A 16,115-nucleotide genomic window follows, 5' to 3' on the forward strand; every position below is an offset into this window, starting at 1 on the left:
CTGGTTCGTGAAAAGAGAGAGAGAGAGAGAGAGAGAGAGAGAGAGAGAGAGAGAGAGAGAGAGAGAGAGAAATAAATCGAAGGGGATGAATGAAGCACGGGAAAACGAGGAAAGAGATCATATAAACAAAATAGGGGGGAAAGGAAATGAGAGGGAAACTTCAGGAAGGAGCAATAAAAAACCGAGTTCAATGGACATTAAATAAGGGGAAACTACGCAGGACAGCGGATAAAACTCAACCCGGAGAAAAAATCACAAAACGAAATACACGAATAATAAACTAAACCAAAGTTTGGTTAGACCGTGGCATAAAAATTGAGACTGAATAAAATGTAGACAATAGGCCTAATAAGAGGCAGAGAGCAACGGGAAACAAAAAAGTAAATTAACTGACAGATACCAGACTGAATTCAGTCGTCACATAGGTGGGCCGAGGGAGGCATGTCCCCATTGGTTGCGTGCTGACGGCGCAGTAAGGACGACACTCCGCTGAAACACAACAGGATTATAGCCCAAAAGAACTACGTCCCAGACATACTCGTTCTACCACGCCCATGAGATGATCAGACAAGCGCTCTCTCTTTCTCTCTCTCTCTCTCTCTCTCGGGGATCTTGATTGAATTACACAGCAATGAATACCTAGACGGGGGCGAGGAATAAAATGTATCGTAAAGTTTCCACTGATCGGGGGGAGCATGACGAATAATTTTGTTTATTGCTAAATCTTCTCGTTTATAATATTAGCAGTTTAAGCACGTTATCATAGAAAAGTTGTACACACATTTTTAAAGATCTCTAAGATTTTATAGAGGGACCTTGATGCAAACATGCTTCTTTGTGGTGACAGACACGCAGAGAGAGAGAGAGAGAGAGAGAGAGAGAGAGAGAGAGAGAGAGAGAGAGAATACCGTAAAAGACTAGACCAACCCCAAGCAAAGGTCGGGAGCTACTACAAAGGAAAGAAGCTCCCAGAATAGGGCCTGTCGCACACAAACAAACGCTACCTCTCTCTCTCTCTCTCTCTCGTCGCCTCTCTCTCGGTCATCTCTCTCTCTCTCTTCTTCTCTATATATATATATATATATATATTATATATATAATATATATATATATATAATATTATATATATATATATATATATATATATATTTGCTCCCTTCTACGTCACATCCAAAGCGAAGTGTCTATTATCCATGACATTTATGCACCGTCATGAGTGAATGATTTAAGTCACCTGTCGTCACATGGCAAGACAACAGGGTGAGGGTGGGGAGAACTAGGGTGAGAACTATATCAGAACCTCACCCCAAGGCCTGCTCTTCTCTCTCTTTCTCTCTCTCTGTATATATATGTATATATATATATATATATATATATATATATTATATATATAATTATATATAATTTTAATTTTATAAATAAATCGTATATATAAAGGGTCTGGGATAATTAAACTATGTCTACGGGGCAAAGACGTATCGGGCACGACAAAATTAAAATATCAATGGAGAAATTAAAACACCCTCCAACCTGAAGTATTCTATACAAGGTTTCCTACACAAATGGTCACTAAATATTTCGAGCTCTGATTATGTTCAAGTTTTTTTATTATTATTATATTATATCCCAAAAAGGTCAATTTACAATAAAATGCTGTAAGTGGGCACAGTCGTGGACCGAAAGGATGCTTCAACGAGAGAGAGAGAGAGAGAGAGAGAGAGAGAGAGAGAGAGAGAGAGAGAGAGAGAGAGAGAGAGGTAACAACGCATTCCCACATATCAACAAAATCCGACCAACCAGATGATAAAATACTCAATTCATTTCTTCATAACTTACAATAAGCATTCTCAAGAACAGTCCAAATGGAATGCACAGCTATATAACAAGAGACATGATAGAAAACCAATGAACGGTACTGAAAGCTATTGAAAACAAATGAATTTCATATATTTACAGGTAAAAAATGAGCCGAAGTTTCTTCGTCGCAACTGAGATTTCTGTATAGCGTAAAATGCTGTATGAAACTCTCAGTCACGGCCAATGAAACTCTCTGCCACAGCCCATGAAACTTTTAGCCACTACTTGTTTAATAATTGGAGGGTGGATGATCAACATACCAATTTACAGCCCTCTAGCCTCAGTAGATTTTAAGATCTGAGGACAGACGGACAGCCATCTCAATAGTTTACTTTTACAGAAAACTAAAAATCTTTAACAGAACTTCCAAAAACTGCTCTTAAATTCACACTAACGTGATGTACTATATAATGTAATTGTACCTTACGAAATATTAAACGCACGGCATTTTATTCACACATCAAACTACGAATGTAATTTCTAACCTCAAATCACCAACCACATTTGGAATACCTTGTACCCAAAGACTACCTGGCCATGCGGGATTCGAACCTGACCCTTCGGTCTAAAAGATGTTAACTTTACAGTCGATATGGCCACTTCTAAAAAGGCTCCGGTTCGAATCATGGCTGGGGCAGATGCACTTATTACTTTCAATTTCCCTTGGGAGTTTATGTCCAAGGTATAGGAATCTGATATAAATATTTTTCATTAATAAATATATAATACATATATATAACATACACACATAAAAATATCTAATAAAAGGAGCCCATAAAGACGCCAAAATATATGGGCTCCTTTTATTAGATGGAATTCTGTTGTAACATTTTTACCAGTTATATGTATATATATATAATATATTTATTTATATCTATATATTCGATATATATATATCTATATATTCTATATATATATATATATATCTATATCTATACATATATACAGTATATACCCTGAGGAGGTGTTGAGTTCTTTGGTTCCTTCAAGCTCTACGAATATATAAATATATATATATATATATATATATATATATATATATATATATATATATATATACATACATACATACCTTCACCCAACAGTATCAACATTCAGCATTGCACATCCGTATCAAAAAACCAAATAGCGACATTGGAAACAGAACGAAGGCTCGGAGGAATTCCGCCGACTCGTCTACACGAGACTTTCCCACAAACAGACCGGCAGCAACATATCTTCTTCCAGTTCAAAGGAGGAAACGCCTCAAGAATCATAACGGACACCTACCTTCCCACGGCGACCGAGCCACGCGCGAGGTCGCTATGCTCTTTCGCCCACACCGGACGAGAGAGAGAGAGAGAGAGAGAGAGAGAGAGAGAGAGAGAGAGAGAGAGAGAACTTTGGCGACAAGCCAAGCGCAGGGAACTATACGGTCATTCAGCGCTGAAACGGAAATTGACAGTAGAAAGGACTGAGAGGTTTAACAAAAGGAAAGCCTCTCACGTGCACAATGAATCAATTGCTAGATGAGTAGAGAGTAAGATAGGGTAAAAAGAATATGAACGGAGGTACAGTAAAAGGGATGACAGGGGTTGCAACTAGGGGCCAAAGGGACGCTGCAAAGAAACTTAAATAATGCCTACAATGTACCGCTAAGGTCCACTGATGGCATTAACCCCCTGAGAGAGAGAGAGAGAGAGAGAGAGAGAGAGAGAGAGAGATTCACTAAAATTCAGATACGGATCAAGGTTTTTTTTCTCCTCGTTCGCCACGATAACCAGATGACGTCACGTGGGGATTCGACGTCATCAGAGGCACTCGTATCGAGAGCAAACACTTACTACTTCCAAGTCATCGGCGTTTCCTGCTCATGACCACGTCGGGAGGTAAGGCTTCTTTTCCTCATTCCTATTTTTAAAACACGCCTGCTAAGTCAGTCTCTCTCTCCTCTTCTCCTCTCTCCTCTCTCTCTCTCTCTCTCTCTCTCTCTCTCTCCAGTATCCAAAAGGGGGCTGGGTCGCGTTTGTTTACCTTTCGTGAGGGTTGTCCATTCCATTCCCGGCAGTGCAATTGCCTTTCTGACCCGGAATGACCGGGTAAAATGTTGTTGGTTGTTGTTGTTGTTATGACAGAGAGAGAGAGAGAGAGAGAGAGAGAGAGAGAGAGAGAGAGAATGTTTACCAGCCCTGGGAACAATCTACGTCGCACCTACAGTTTGTAAAATGCTGCCAAATAGCCAGACTTAGTGACTTACAAAAAAAGAAAAAGTCCTACTCACCTACCGTGAGAGAGAGAGAGAGAGAGAGAGAGAGAGAGAGAGAGAGAGAGAGAGAGAGAGAGTAAAAGATGAGAGAGAGAGAGAGAGAGAGGAGAGAGGAAATTGAAGATGGTGATATGAATGACAATACTGCCGAAGACGAAAAGCACAAAAGAAATGCGAAAGAAGTATTGTGATGATGAAAGTGACTGACGAAAAAACATAGCTTAGGTTACATGTTAAATACTCGTTCTATTTCTTTCCACAAAACTTAAGTGACGGCCAGTGTGGCTTCTTTAGCCGAATTATCTCACTCTGCACAACAACTGTACAGCTAAGAATATAATCCGACATCATATGGATGTGAAAAGGGGAGCAACAGCAAACAAGCAAAAGATGGATTCACGTTTGCATAATCTGCATCGCACTGCCCATAAGAGCCATGTACTTACATAGAACGAATAAATCGAGCAAAAGGAAATAGGAAATGCGTGATGAAACTGGGCAAGTGTGACGGGCAGGAAAATGACCTAACAATGGATAGGAAAATAAAATATCACGGTGATATACCACAGAGAAAAAAATACAATACAATCTCCTACATATCAAACCACGCCTCGTTTCGACCCACTCGTCAAGAGCCTGCCTACAACATATCCTCTCTCTCTCTCTCTCTCTCTCTCTCTCTCTCTCTCTCTCTCTCTCAGAAAATAGTTTTGCATTATCTATATTTTTTACTATCTACGCCTTGATTCTGAGTCAGTCAATCTCTCTCTCTCTCTCTCTCTGAAAAGTTTTGTATCATATCTATATATTTTACTATCTAGCCTTGATATTCTCTCTCTCTCTCTCTCTCTCTCTCTCTCTCTCTCTCTCTCTCTCTCTCTCTCTCTCAGAAAATAGTTTTGTATCATATCTATATATTTTACTATCTACCCCTTGATTCTCTCTCTCTCTCTCTCTCTCTCTCTCTCTCTCTCTCTCTCTCAAGATGGAATGCTAACCACTATTGAGAAGAAGGACCATCTACATACCAAAACACAATGGCGAGAGCGGCCGCCTTATTTAGAAGAAAAAAAAAAAAAAAAAAAAAAGAAAAAAAAAACCCTGCTGAGTAACTTCATAGCAGCAGTACTGTGGGAGAGCGGCTTACTAAACATACACAAAAGTTTGCACAAAGCTACCCTTTCCAATTAGTGTCGTCTAATTCCAGTTATCCGCAAGCTGATCTATTACACTAGTCAAGAGGTACAAAGAAATGCGGATATAGCAATGGAACCTGACGTCTAAGACAGGGATTCATGTCACTTCATGAGCTACTGCATAAGTTCACTCAAGTTCGTCCATAACTCTAACTCTGACAGCAAAATTAAGTTCTTCGTGGTTGCCAACTTCAGATGACGAGAATCCTTAAAATTTGAAAACGCATAGTCAAGATATAAAACAAAAATGGTATTGTATCTTCATTTAAACGCCAGTAATTATTCCAGTGTTGTAAACATAAAAGCTTTCACTAAAAGACCAATAACAAATAGTTTATAAGATGACCTTAACGGATCATTCAAATTTTAGAATTTGTGCTGGTTCCATAACTACAGCTAATGCGTCAAGGCTCTTTTGGAGAATTTGCACTTATGAGACAAAACCTCTTGTCAAGAGCACACTGTTTGGCAACTGACACTATTTCTGGGTGCTCTGTCATGAGGTTTATCTGTCCGACCCTATCAATCACTATTTACGTGTTTCCAAAAAAAATAATAAAGAAAACTATTTAATAAGTATCCCTGAGACGATGACAACAAAGCTCTTTCTCAGCGGAAAGTTCGTTTCTTCGCTCGTGATAATGTAAAAAGTTAAAAATAATTGCTATATATGTCAAGCACTGGGACCTATGAGGTCATTCAGCGCTGAGAAAAAATGAGAGTAAGTAGGTCTGAAAGGTTTAACGAGGAAAACCTCGCAGTTGCTCCATGAAATAATTGGTGGGGAAGGGTGGATAGCAAGATGGAAGAAAGATGAATGAAGGTAGAGTAAAAGGAATGAAAGAGGATGCAGCCACGGGTCGAAGGGACGCTGCAAGGAACCTTTGGTAATTCCTACAGAGCATCCATCCCGTGGGATGCACTGACGCCACTAACCCCCTAATGAAGAAATCATTCTAGGGATCAGACGCTAAAATGAGTGATGAACAATAGCACACTACAAAATAATAATAATAATATAATAATAATATTAATAATAAGATAATAATAATAATAATAGTAGATTATAGTAGGGAAAAACTCTCTATCACGAGAGTATATATAAAGTTCTAAAGGGTCCACAATAATACAAAGTGTAAAAAGTCCGAGTATAATTTTGAAGACTTTACAGAAAGCTTTCGAACCCTTCCCTGGGTTCATCTTCAGTTCAAAAAATGATTTTTTGGACTGAAGATGAACCCAGGGAAGGGTTCGAAAGCTATCTGTAAAGTCTTCAAAATTATACACGGACTTTTTACACTTTGTATTATTGTGGACCCTTTAGAACAGAAATAATAATAATAATAATAAAAACATTAAAGAGCAACATTCAACCTTACCTGGTATGTATTGTCGAACGAGTCATACATGAACCTAGTGATGAGCGAGGTCTTCCCAACTGAAACAAAGAAAATATTAACCATTAATAATAATGATAACAATAATGATGGTGGTGGCAATAAAGAGAAAGCAGCCCAGTTGGGGGTCTTTTGCTTGAAGGGTGAAACGAGCATTAGAGTATGGGGGAAATTATATGATTTCGCAAGAATCACATGGTACTGAAGGAGGATATGATATTGTAATCTCTCTCTCTCTCTCTCTCTCTCTCTCTCTCTCTTCTCTCTCTCTCTCTCTATTACACGCAAAGCCCATGCTGGCTGAGACGAAAAAATGTCTACCTGATTACGACAGTATCTCTGTTTACCAAACGATACCTAGCTGAAAAAAAAAAAAAAAATCCAAAAGGTTTACGTGATCTTTCGGTCGTCCCTTTACAATCCGTCACGTACACGAAATTTGAGGTAGCCGAGATCGATTGTAGACGGGAAATCACGAAGTACAAAACACACATGCAAAGTATTATACTCGAATTCTGATAAACCGCTAAATCTCTCGGTATAGCTTCGTGTCGCGTAACACCGTATAATGCATGATGTGTCCGAATTCCGTGTTCTGTATTTAAAAACTCCATATGTTTTATTTAACAAAAGGTAAAGTTCACACACGAAAGCATTTACATTACCTCACAAAAAAAAAATAAATAAATAAATAAAACTCAGGACGCCCCACCCAACTTAAAAAATATCGAACAATGTTTTCATTAATTAAGCAACGCTGATAAGCAGGGCCTACTTCAACGTAAACAATGCATAATTAAAAATGAAGTATTTACCTCCCCCGCGCAAACAGAATGAATTTTTAACAATGGAGTCATTACACTATTCATAATCTGTTTGGTTCTAGTGCCTTCAGCCGTAGGGCATATTATAGTGGCCTTAAATCGGTATTAAAGCTAGAACTATTAGATTATTAAGTGATCGAAGCACAATTATTTATGGGACGTTTTGTGTAGGAGTATTTACATAACGCCCTGTTTCAGTTTATTCTCCAGTAAATGAATGTAATGTATTCAGCTCTTCACTGAATGTAACTAATGCAACATAAGTATAACTGACTGACAATGTATTGCTACATTTCAAATGAATTAAACCGGAACCTGCCAACCAAAAACATTAACGACGGCCTTTATAAATTGAAAACCTTAAAACAATAACGAGATACTTTGTGGATTTTAAAAACGCCAAAGAAACCTGAAATAGAACAGATCTGCAAGACTAACATATCGGACAAACGTTCTGATGATTTTTTCCATTCCAGGTACAATAAAGAAACCACATACGTTAACCCTCGCCTTTTTGTTCAAAAGCGTAAATGTTGAACAACTACTTCTTTCCTTAGACATCCAAAAATATAGCTAAGATTACTCCCGACTTATTCTTCCCAAAAGGAAAAATGCAGCCCACTGTTATGCAGATCACTCGAGATTGCCACGTTTTCTTTCTTTCTTTTTTTTTATAAACAGAATTAGTTCAGCTCATCATTTTTCAAACATACCAACGACAACTCCTCTAGACTTCTGAAAACAAAAATCAACAGTCTACTATAACTCTTGCAAAAAACCTAATTCCACAACTCAAAATCTATTTAAAACCCTTTTAAGCCTCTCTCTCACTTAACACATTCCAAGACATTTAAGATCCTTCAAGACTAACTGCTGATAAACAAGCAAAAACTCAAAGATCCATCCCTAAACAAACAACAAGAACATTTTTAATGTGTTAACGTCACTCTCAAAACAAACCCAAGATAAATAATTTGCAATTAAAAAAAATACTGTTATTTACAACCTTTCCAAAACTATTCTATCAGCAAATTAAAACCATATCAATTTGCAATTAATTTCAAGACTTGTACTAATATCAAATGCAAACACTGAAAGTTTTCAATTAGTAAAATTCTAAGAAACACATTCCTTCAATAAAAATCCACCCAAAAATGCTGTGATTTGCTCTTTTTGACTTATCCTTACAACAAAAACATGGACAAAACCTACAATATACCACCACATGCCCCAAAAAGTAATTAAAATGAAACCAAAAGTAAATCTGCTCTTCACAAACGGTGTCCTTTCACTATATAGTCTTCTTGTAGGTTCTGTACAGAATTACTGTACAAATTGAGTTAATGGGTGGTTAAAAAATGTGAAATGAGAACCACCTCAAAGAACTAAATCAAAATATGTAAAAGTATAATAAGGAAGGGGAGACAAATAGATCAGAAACCAATAATGCACTGAAGTCAGTTGAATAAAAGAGGAGACAAATAGTCAGACCGAAACCAATAATGCACTGAAGTCAGTTGAATAAAAGAGGAGAGTAAAGAGAAATAATGAAGTGAAGTAAACTGAAGAAAAGAAAATTTAAAAATTCTTTAATGGGGACTCTTTCCATAGCATCAGGGACCAAGGGAGCTGGTTGAGGTGGAATTATGGTAAAAGACTGGTTTAAATACCTAAGTGAAAACATGTTAACAGTGCTTTTTAATTGTTTCTATGGAAATATACAAAACTCCTTTTATGAAGGAACCTTCCTCCTCAAGTAGGAGGGTAGTCCCTCAACTAACTGGCTTGCTATCTCTTCACGAAAATATGTAATGTTCCTTATCATGATAATAAGCAGAGGACCAATGACTCCTGTAAATTCTATACAATCTGGCAAAAGGTGCAAGATTATCAGTACTGTACCACAAAATGTACAGCTAAAACAGAGGAGTGGACCAATAAACAATCTCTCAGCACCTCAACAAGACAAGTAAGCAGAGTGGGATACCAATCAGCATGGGTCTATCCAATAGTTCTGAAAGTCATCCAATACTCAGAGTTTACAAACAGAAGTGATCACCTGGCAAATCAGACCAAAAAGAGAAAAGGCTAAAACATCCAATTGTCCTAGGAGCACTGAAAGGCTTTTAAAAGCAGTCTAGTGGCCTGGAACAAAAGAGAACAATGGGAGCTTCTTATTTTGCCATGAGGCGAAGCATCTTCAGTGTTGGCCACCAAGTAAGGTCCTCACTTCTTGGCTCAAGGGCACGAGGTTAAAAGGGAGGGTCACTTGAGGCCAGCCAATGCTGCAAGGACAACCTACGAGTATCAGCAAAGACAAACCTGCAAAATCCAAGCTGATTGTTCCAATTGCAAAAGGAGCTGCACTTTTACCTCCCTAAACTTACTGACACAGAGTGACAGAAAAGCTCTAGCTGCTGCCTTGTAATCAACATGCTCAGGTAACTGCATGTTGCTTGAGATCACCTTAACTTGAGGAGTGCCTGTACTACTAGTAAATACTGGTACGTAAAGCTATCAAAAGGCATCATGAATCATGTCGAAGACATGTGATCTCCAGATGAGATCACATATGAAATTTTAAAAAATATAAAAATTTTTATTTGCATTAAAAAGTGAAAAATAAATTTTTGAGACCAGGATTTTCTTACAATTAATCATGTCAAAAAAATAAAAGCGTGGATGCCAAAACACTACGAGAGAAGAAATATATTTTTGCATCTCACTGTAGCATTTCTTTAAATGTTTGATGCCATAGCTTTAATTTTTTTGACATGATTAATGGTAAGAAAATCCTGGTGCATCTCAAAAAATTTATTGTTCACTTTTTAGTGCATTTTAATAAACGCTTTTTTTCTATATTTTTCTATTTTATACTTTTTAGTTTTGACAGAAAATTGTACTTGATTTATGATTGTAGCTAACGAATTTGATTTCCTGTTGAGCCAATGAAGGTTATTTACCATGTCAAAGAACTTGTGATAAATCCTCAGATACTAGGAGAGGTCACTGTAAGGTCACTTCTAACCTACTGATCATGTAAAATTGTATTGACCCCAGGATTAAGTAAGCATGCAAAATTTCAAGTCCATTGGACAAAGGGATCAGATCGAAAACCGGAGATACTGGGAGAGGTCACTGTAGGGCCACTAGAGGTTACTTCTGACCTACTGATCATGTATGCCTCCTATAAAGTTACTGCATCTTGAGAATCTCGTAAATAATTTACAACAAATATACTCTGGGATTGAGTAACCAAGCAAAATTTCAAGTCCATCAGATGAAGGGATCAGGTCAAAAACCTGACATACTGGGAGAGATCACTTCTGACCTACTGGTCATGCGAGATTGTATTGCCCACGGAATTGAGTTACCATGCAAAATTTCAAGTCCATCAGATGAAGGGATCAGATCGAAAATTGAGATACAAGATTTGACCAAGACCAACAAACATACACAAAAGGAAACTACCACCCTGAGCTATCCGTCTAATGGTAAAGAACCACAGATGAAACTGACATATCATTAGAACAGTACAGTACTAATATACAAATTTTGATAGAAAAATTTGTAGATAAGGGAACCCTTATGTACAGCATCTAAAGCCCTGAGTCTTAAGTAATGCCTAATATCATCAATTCAAATAATTAAATACAGTACATATAAGTATTACTTTTGCAGAGGGAGCAATGTAAATCATGGATAACCTTATATGTATAAATGGTTACAATATAAAAAATGTATTATCGTCATTATTATATTAAGAGTAGTATTCATATGGAACAAGCCTATAAGGTCCATGACTTGAAATTCATCTTCCTTGATCAAAACCTTAAGTGTACCTTTATCTACTGAAAACAATTTTATCTCATAGCCACACAGGTTTACCCTGTTGCTCTGGTAGTATATCAGATGTATTCTTCCTTTACTCCTACACTACTGAACCAAGTTCCTTACCTGTGGAAGATTCAAAACCTAGAGTCTACGGTCGCTGGGCTAGCGGCCGACGCGGAGTTGCCAGTAGAGACTACAAAGAGTCTAAGAGCGACTACAATGCCGTTGGCGAAATAGACGTTGGGGGCGAAAAGTGCAGCAAAGGATAGAGCACAGATACCAGTTTCGCCTGTAAGACCGTTTAAAATACGGAGAAAAGATGAAAAGGCTCCTATTAAAAGAACAAAGAATAGAGAGTTGGCAACCTCGTCTGAGTCCCTGGATCTCACAAGTTTAATTTTAATTCTACCGGTTTCCAGCTTGGCGCTAGTAAAATCCTAATGTTAAGACCTCAGGTTTGTTAGTTGTGAAAAATACATATTAGTTACAAATTTGTCAATTCAGGCTAAACTACAAAACCCAACCAACAAATGCTCCATACACCAACCATGTTAAAAGACACTCAGTACACCCAAAAACTATGTTAACAAAGCCGTTATAATCAAGAATATTTTAACCCTTAAGAGATGGGCTAAGCACATATCATGCACACCGTCAGTCTGGGCAGACTTTAAGGTTGGCCAATTTAAGAAAAAAAAAAACATCAATGGAAGAGGAAGATATGCAAATGCACATGGTATAAGAAAAAAATTCTAAAATATTTTACATGCCTTGCACAAGAAGTTGAAAGTGACTACTATATTTACAACCTGATGTGGGGCTTCTTTTGCAAGACACTTGTAAATTTTACCAAGTTTTACATGTTTTCCTAATAATTTACTTTATCTTATTTCGTTAAAATATAATTTTAGCTCATACAGCTTCATAACAGATACGAACTAAAAACAGCAACAAATTCTGAGTATATTTGTTGTAAAATATTTACAAGATTCACAAGATGCAGTAACTCTTTAGGTGGCATACATGTTTTTCCTAATACTATTTCTTTGTATTTTTCTTTGCAAAATTACAATTATAGCTGACATACTATCATGAAAGATAAGAACTAAAACCAGCAGCAATCCCTTGGTAAATTTATGAGCAAATAAGTAAAAAGGCATCATGGGACAGACAGCGGCAATATATTCCCCCTCAAGTCTAAATTCATACTGATTCCAGACTCCCCGAGCCAAGAAACCACAGTTACCACAGTCATTTATAGACCACTGAAGTGCTCTTTAGGTCTTCCGCGCCATATTCATCAAAATCGTATGGCTCGCAATATTGATACTCACTGTGAGTTAGCCCGTCCACCACCCAAAACCTGTTTTCAATACTCATATGATGGAGCCCATCCATTAAGGGTCAACAGAGCCACCTGAAACCCACTTACTGTGTTGAAAGAAATCCCACTGGCACAAAATATCCCTAAATTCTAGATACTAATGTTAAATGCTACAATTAAACATTTGATATAGTCATTTTCTTAAGTCCATTGACACACTAGTCATCATTTTAACGGTGCATAGAAGGCGCTAGTCTCGCCACCACCAGGACGAACTCAAGAGTGGCCATTTTCACTCTTCCCAGTTGAAATGGGTAGAGTAAAGAGAGTAGGAGAAGCCTGGTTTAAACGATAATTAATGATATCTTGTGCACTCCCATATGACAAATGCAATGATAATCTTTCCACATATTTCTGGTGCATGAATTAATTCACAGGGTTGATATATACAGCAGATAGATATAGCAATTCAAACTATATAATTATATATATAATACTAACATAAAGAAATGCTAATTTGGGATTAGGTAAAACAAGTGAAATGCAGATTTTCTTGCCTTATGTTAAATACGGCATCATCTAGTAAAATCAATTCTACTTAAATTTATTTACCAATCATACTATCCTTTGTATCATGATTTTGATTTTTATCTACTCCATTCCCTTCATTACTACATTCTTAATACAAATCTTAGTAAAAATGAATAGGTTTAAAGTAGAATAGTTTCCTAGATGATGCCATTTTGAACATGTGACAAGAAAATCTGCATTTTGATTGTTTTACCCAATCCCAAATTAGGATTTCATTATGTTAGGAAAATACAGTAGTACTCTATTTTATATAATTGTGATTCACACTAGCCAAACTCCAATCTGATTGATATATTTTATTCAAAAATATCTTTTCAGCAAGTTCCCCTTTCCTTTAATTTGCTTACTTCTAATGGACATTGGCAGCGGGGTAAATATGTACATTCAAATGTTACCACATCAAAGCCTAGTACAGTAGTTATTTTGATGATTCTTAAATACATACAAGCACTTTTCACATAGTTTCACAGCCCAACCAAGTATCAATTCTTTTAAATGCTGAAGACGGACTACACAGAGATTCAAACGTCATGAACTAAAACAGGACATCCAAGCATCACAAAAAATATGCATAGCTTGCTTATTCATACCCATATTTCAATGATACAGTCATTCCATTCTGTAAGGCACGATTAACTGGAGACTACTCATTGATGTTTGGTCATTATATCTGCAAGACTGAAAATACAGTACATTTGTCATAGCCCTTGACATCTCTGCCCTTTGAACAGACAGGTTGGAGCATGTTCTTTTACATCGTGTATGTATAGAACATCAGACAAAAATTGTAAGCAGTATGCATATGGGTATACAGTGGACCTCCAGTAATTGCGGGGGATGCATTCCAGACCCCCCACGAATACTTAGAACTCCTATAAAAACACTTAGAACTGCCTATTTTATTAGTTCAAACTCAAGAAAAGCCTATTAAAAATGCTTAGACCTGGTTTTTTTAATATTTTATCACTAAAAGTGCATTTAATCATGAATCTGATATGAAAATACAGTAAGTTGTGGATATTTCTCATAGAAAAATACTGTGAATAGGCGAATTTCCCATGAATAATGGGTAGATATGGTCCATAGAGAAATCTGCGAATATGTGAGTCCTCAAATGCTCAGAATGCGAATACAGGGGGTCCACTGTATGTACAAGGTATGTTTGGACACACTACCAGTGGTCAGTTTTTGTAAAGTGTGACCAAATTAATGACTACAGCATAATTAGCATCAGGATTATTCAAATTTTAAAAATCCCTAAGAAGAATACACAGGGAGCCCTCACCTGGCACAAAGCAAAAATTTGATAAAAAATAAAAATTAGCAAAACCCAATGAAGAACCAATCTTCAGAAAATTTTGGCAGTTAGGCTAACTAATGAACAATCTTCAGAAGATCTTGGTAGTTAGGCTAACTAAGGAACAATCTTCAGAAGATCTTGGTAGTTAGGCTAACTAAGGAACAATCTTCAGAAGATCTTGGTAGTTAGGCTAACTAAGGAACAATCTTCAGAAGATCTTGGTAGTTAGGCTAACTAAGGAACAACTTTATTAGATCTTGGCAATTGGGCTAACAAAGGAACCAATTTTCAAAAGATCTTGACAGACAAACAAAGGAACCAATTTTCAAAAGATCTTGACAGACAACTAGTATATACGTAAGTATTTGAACAGAGAATATTATATCACATCATGTTGCCTGCTAAGCAAATGGCTAGTTAACTTCCAGCAGAGAAAGATAAAGTAAATCAATGTCTTCAGCATTAAAGATTTGAGACATCGTTGAAAATCATAAGAAAAAAGACATCATTGAGAATTGTGAGAAAACGTTACTTTTAATCATTTGGATGTCTTGGAAACGACATAAGATTTCAATAAAAAAACCTCCAAATTTTTACCATTCTGCCATTTTGGAGCCCAGTTATGCCCTTACCCTAGATCTGCCAATCCCATGCCCATTACATATACAGTATCAGGACATAACTCTGAGGGTTTACTGCATAAGAGGTACACAGTGTTACTAGTAAACACCTTGAAATTCAATCATACACAGCAGGGTCCTAGATCCACTAAAATATATATAATACAAAAAAAATTACCATACTGCACTAGCATGGGATGCATAGTCCATGAAAATATGCACTAAAGGCAACGCAAGAACTGAAATTACATACTAATGAATATCAAACATTTCATGTACGCCTAACTCTTTCAAAAATTGTTGCTGAAACGATACGTATTGTATTAAAATAACACACCAAACTAGACAAAACACTACAAAAACCAAGGCTGAAAACCTCAGTAATGGCCACTTTCTAAAGACCAGAAGACACCACAAAACCACGTCATGCATGAAATTAGAAAACTCTCCGCAGCAAAGAGCAGAGATTTTGAATCAGATTCTGCTACATTTTCTCAGAGCAGCTGATAAGATTGATGACACATTTCTCTGAATTCTACCATCAATCACACTAAAATGAGATTCTAAGAAGACACTACAAATATAGGCTAAGTTCTCTACCTCCAATAAAGAATTTTAAGACCATTTCTTATTCAACTCACACATCACTATCAAAGCAATTTAACAAAAGGTAAACTAATGAAGTTTGTAAAATTTAACCTCAAAAGGAAATCTTGTAAAACAAAGAATTAGTAACAGAATAATAGCGTAAGCAAAATACACGTGATATATGTACTTCTATAAACAAGTATTCTTCCAAGAGGGAGAGGGAGATTTGAACAATTGCAATACATGAACTTTACTGAAGGAGAGAAGAGAACTGGACACCTGTAAAACAAAAATCATATTGGAATCTCTGCTTAAAGTCAATATGAGATTATCAACAAT

The 16,115-nt window shown here is 36.7% G+C and overlaps 1 protein-coding gene across 3 annotated transcripts in view; it reads right to left on the bottom strand.

Moving 5' to 3' along the window:
* The window catches only part of LOC135209046 (ras-related protein Rab6), a 90,955-nt gene that overhangs the window by 71,526 nt on the left and 3,314 nt on the right, over positions 1-16,115 (bottom strand). For all 3 annotated transcript variants that reach the window (XM_064241589.1, XM_064241587.1, XM_064241588.1), the window contains exon 2: positions 6,678-6,736. In XM_064241589.1, coding sequence (XP_064097659.1) covers positions 6,678-6,736 — 59 coding nt within the window. The remainder of the gene's footprint in view (positions 1-6,677; positions 6,737-16,115) is intronic.

Source organism: Macrobrachium nipponense, chromosome 37, assembly GCF_015104395.2.
Source record: "Macrobrachium nipponense isolate FS-2020 chromosome 37, ASM1510439v2, whole genome shotgun sequence".
Taxonomy (NCBI): Eukaryota; Metazoa; Arthropoda; class Malacostraca; order Decapoda; family Palaemonidae; genus Macrobrachium; species Macrobrachium nipponense.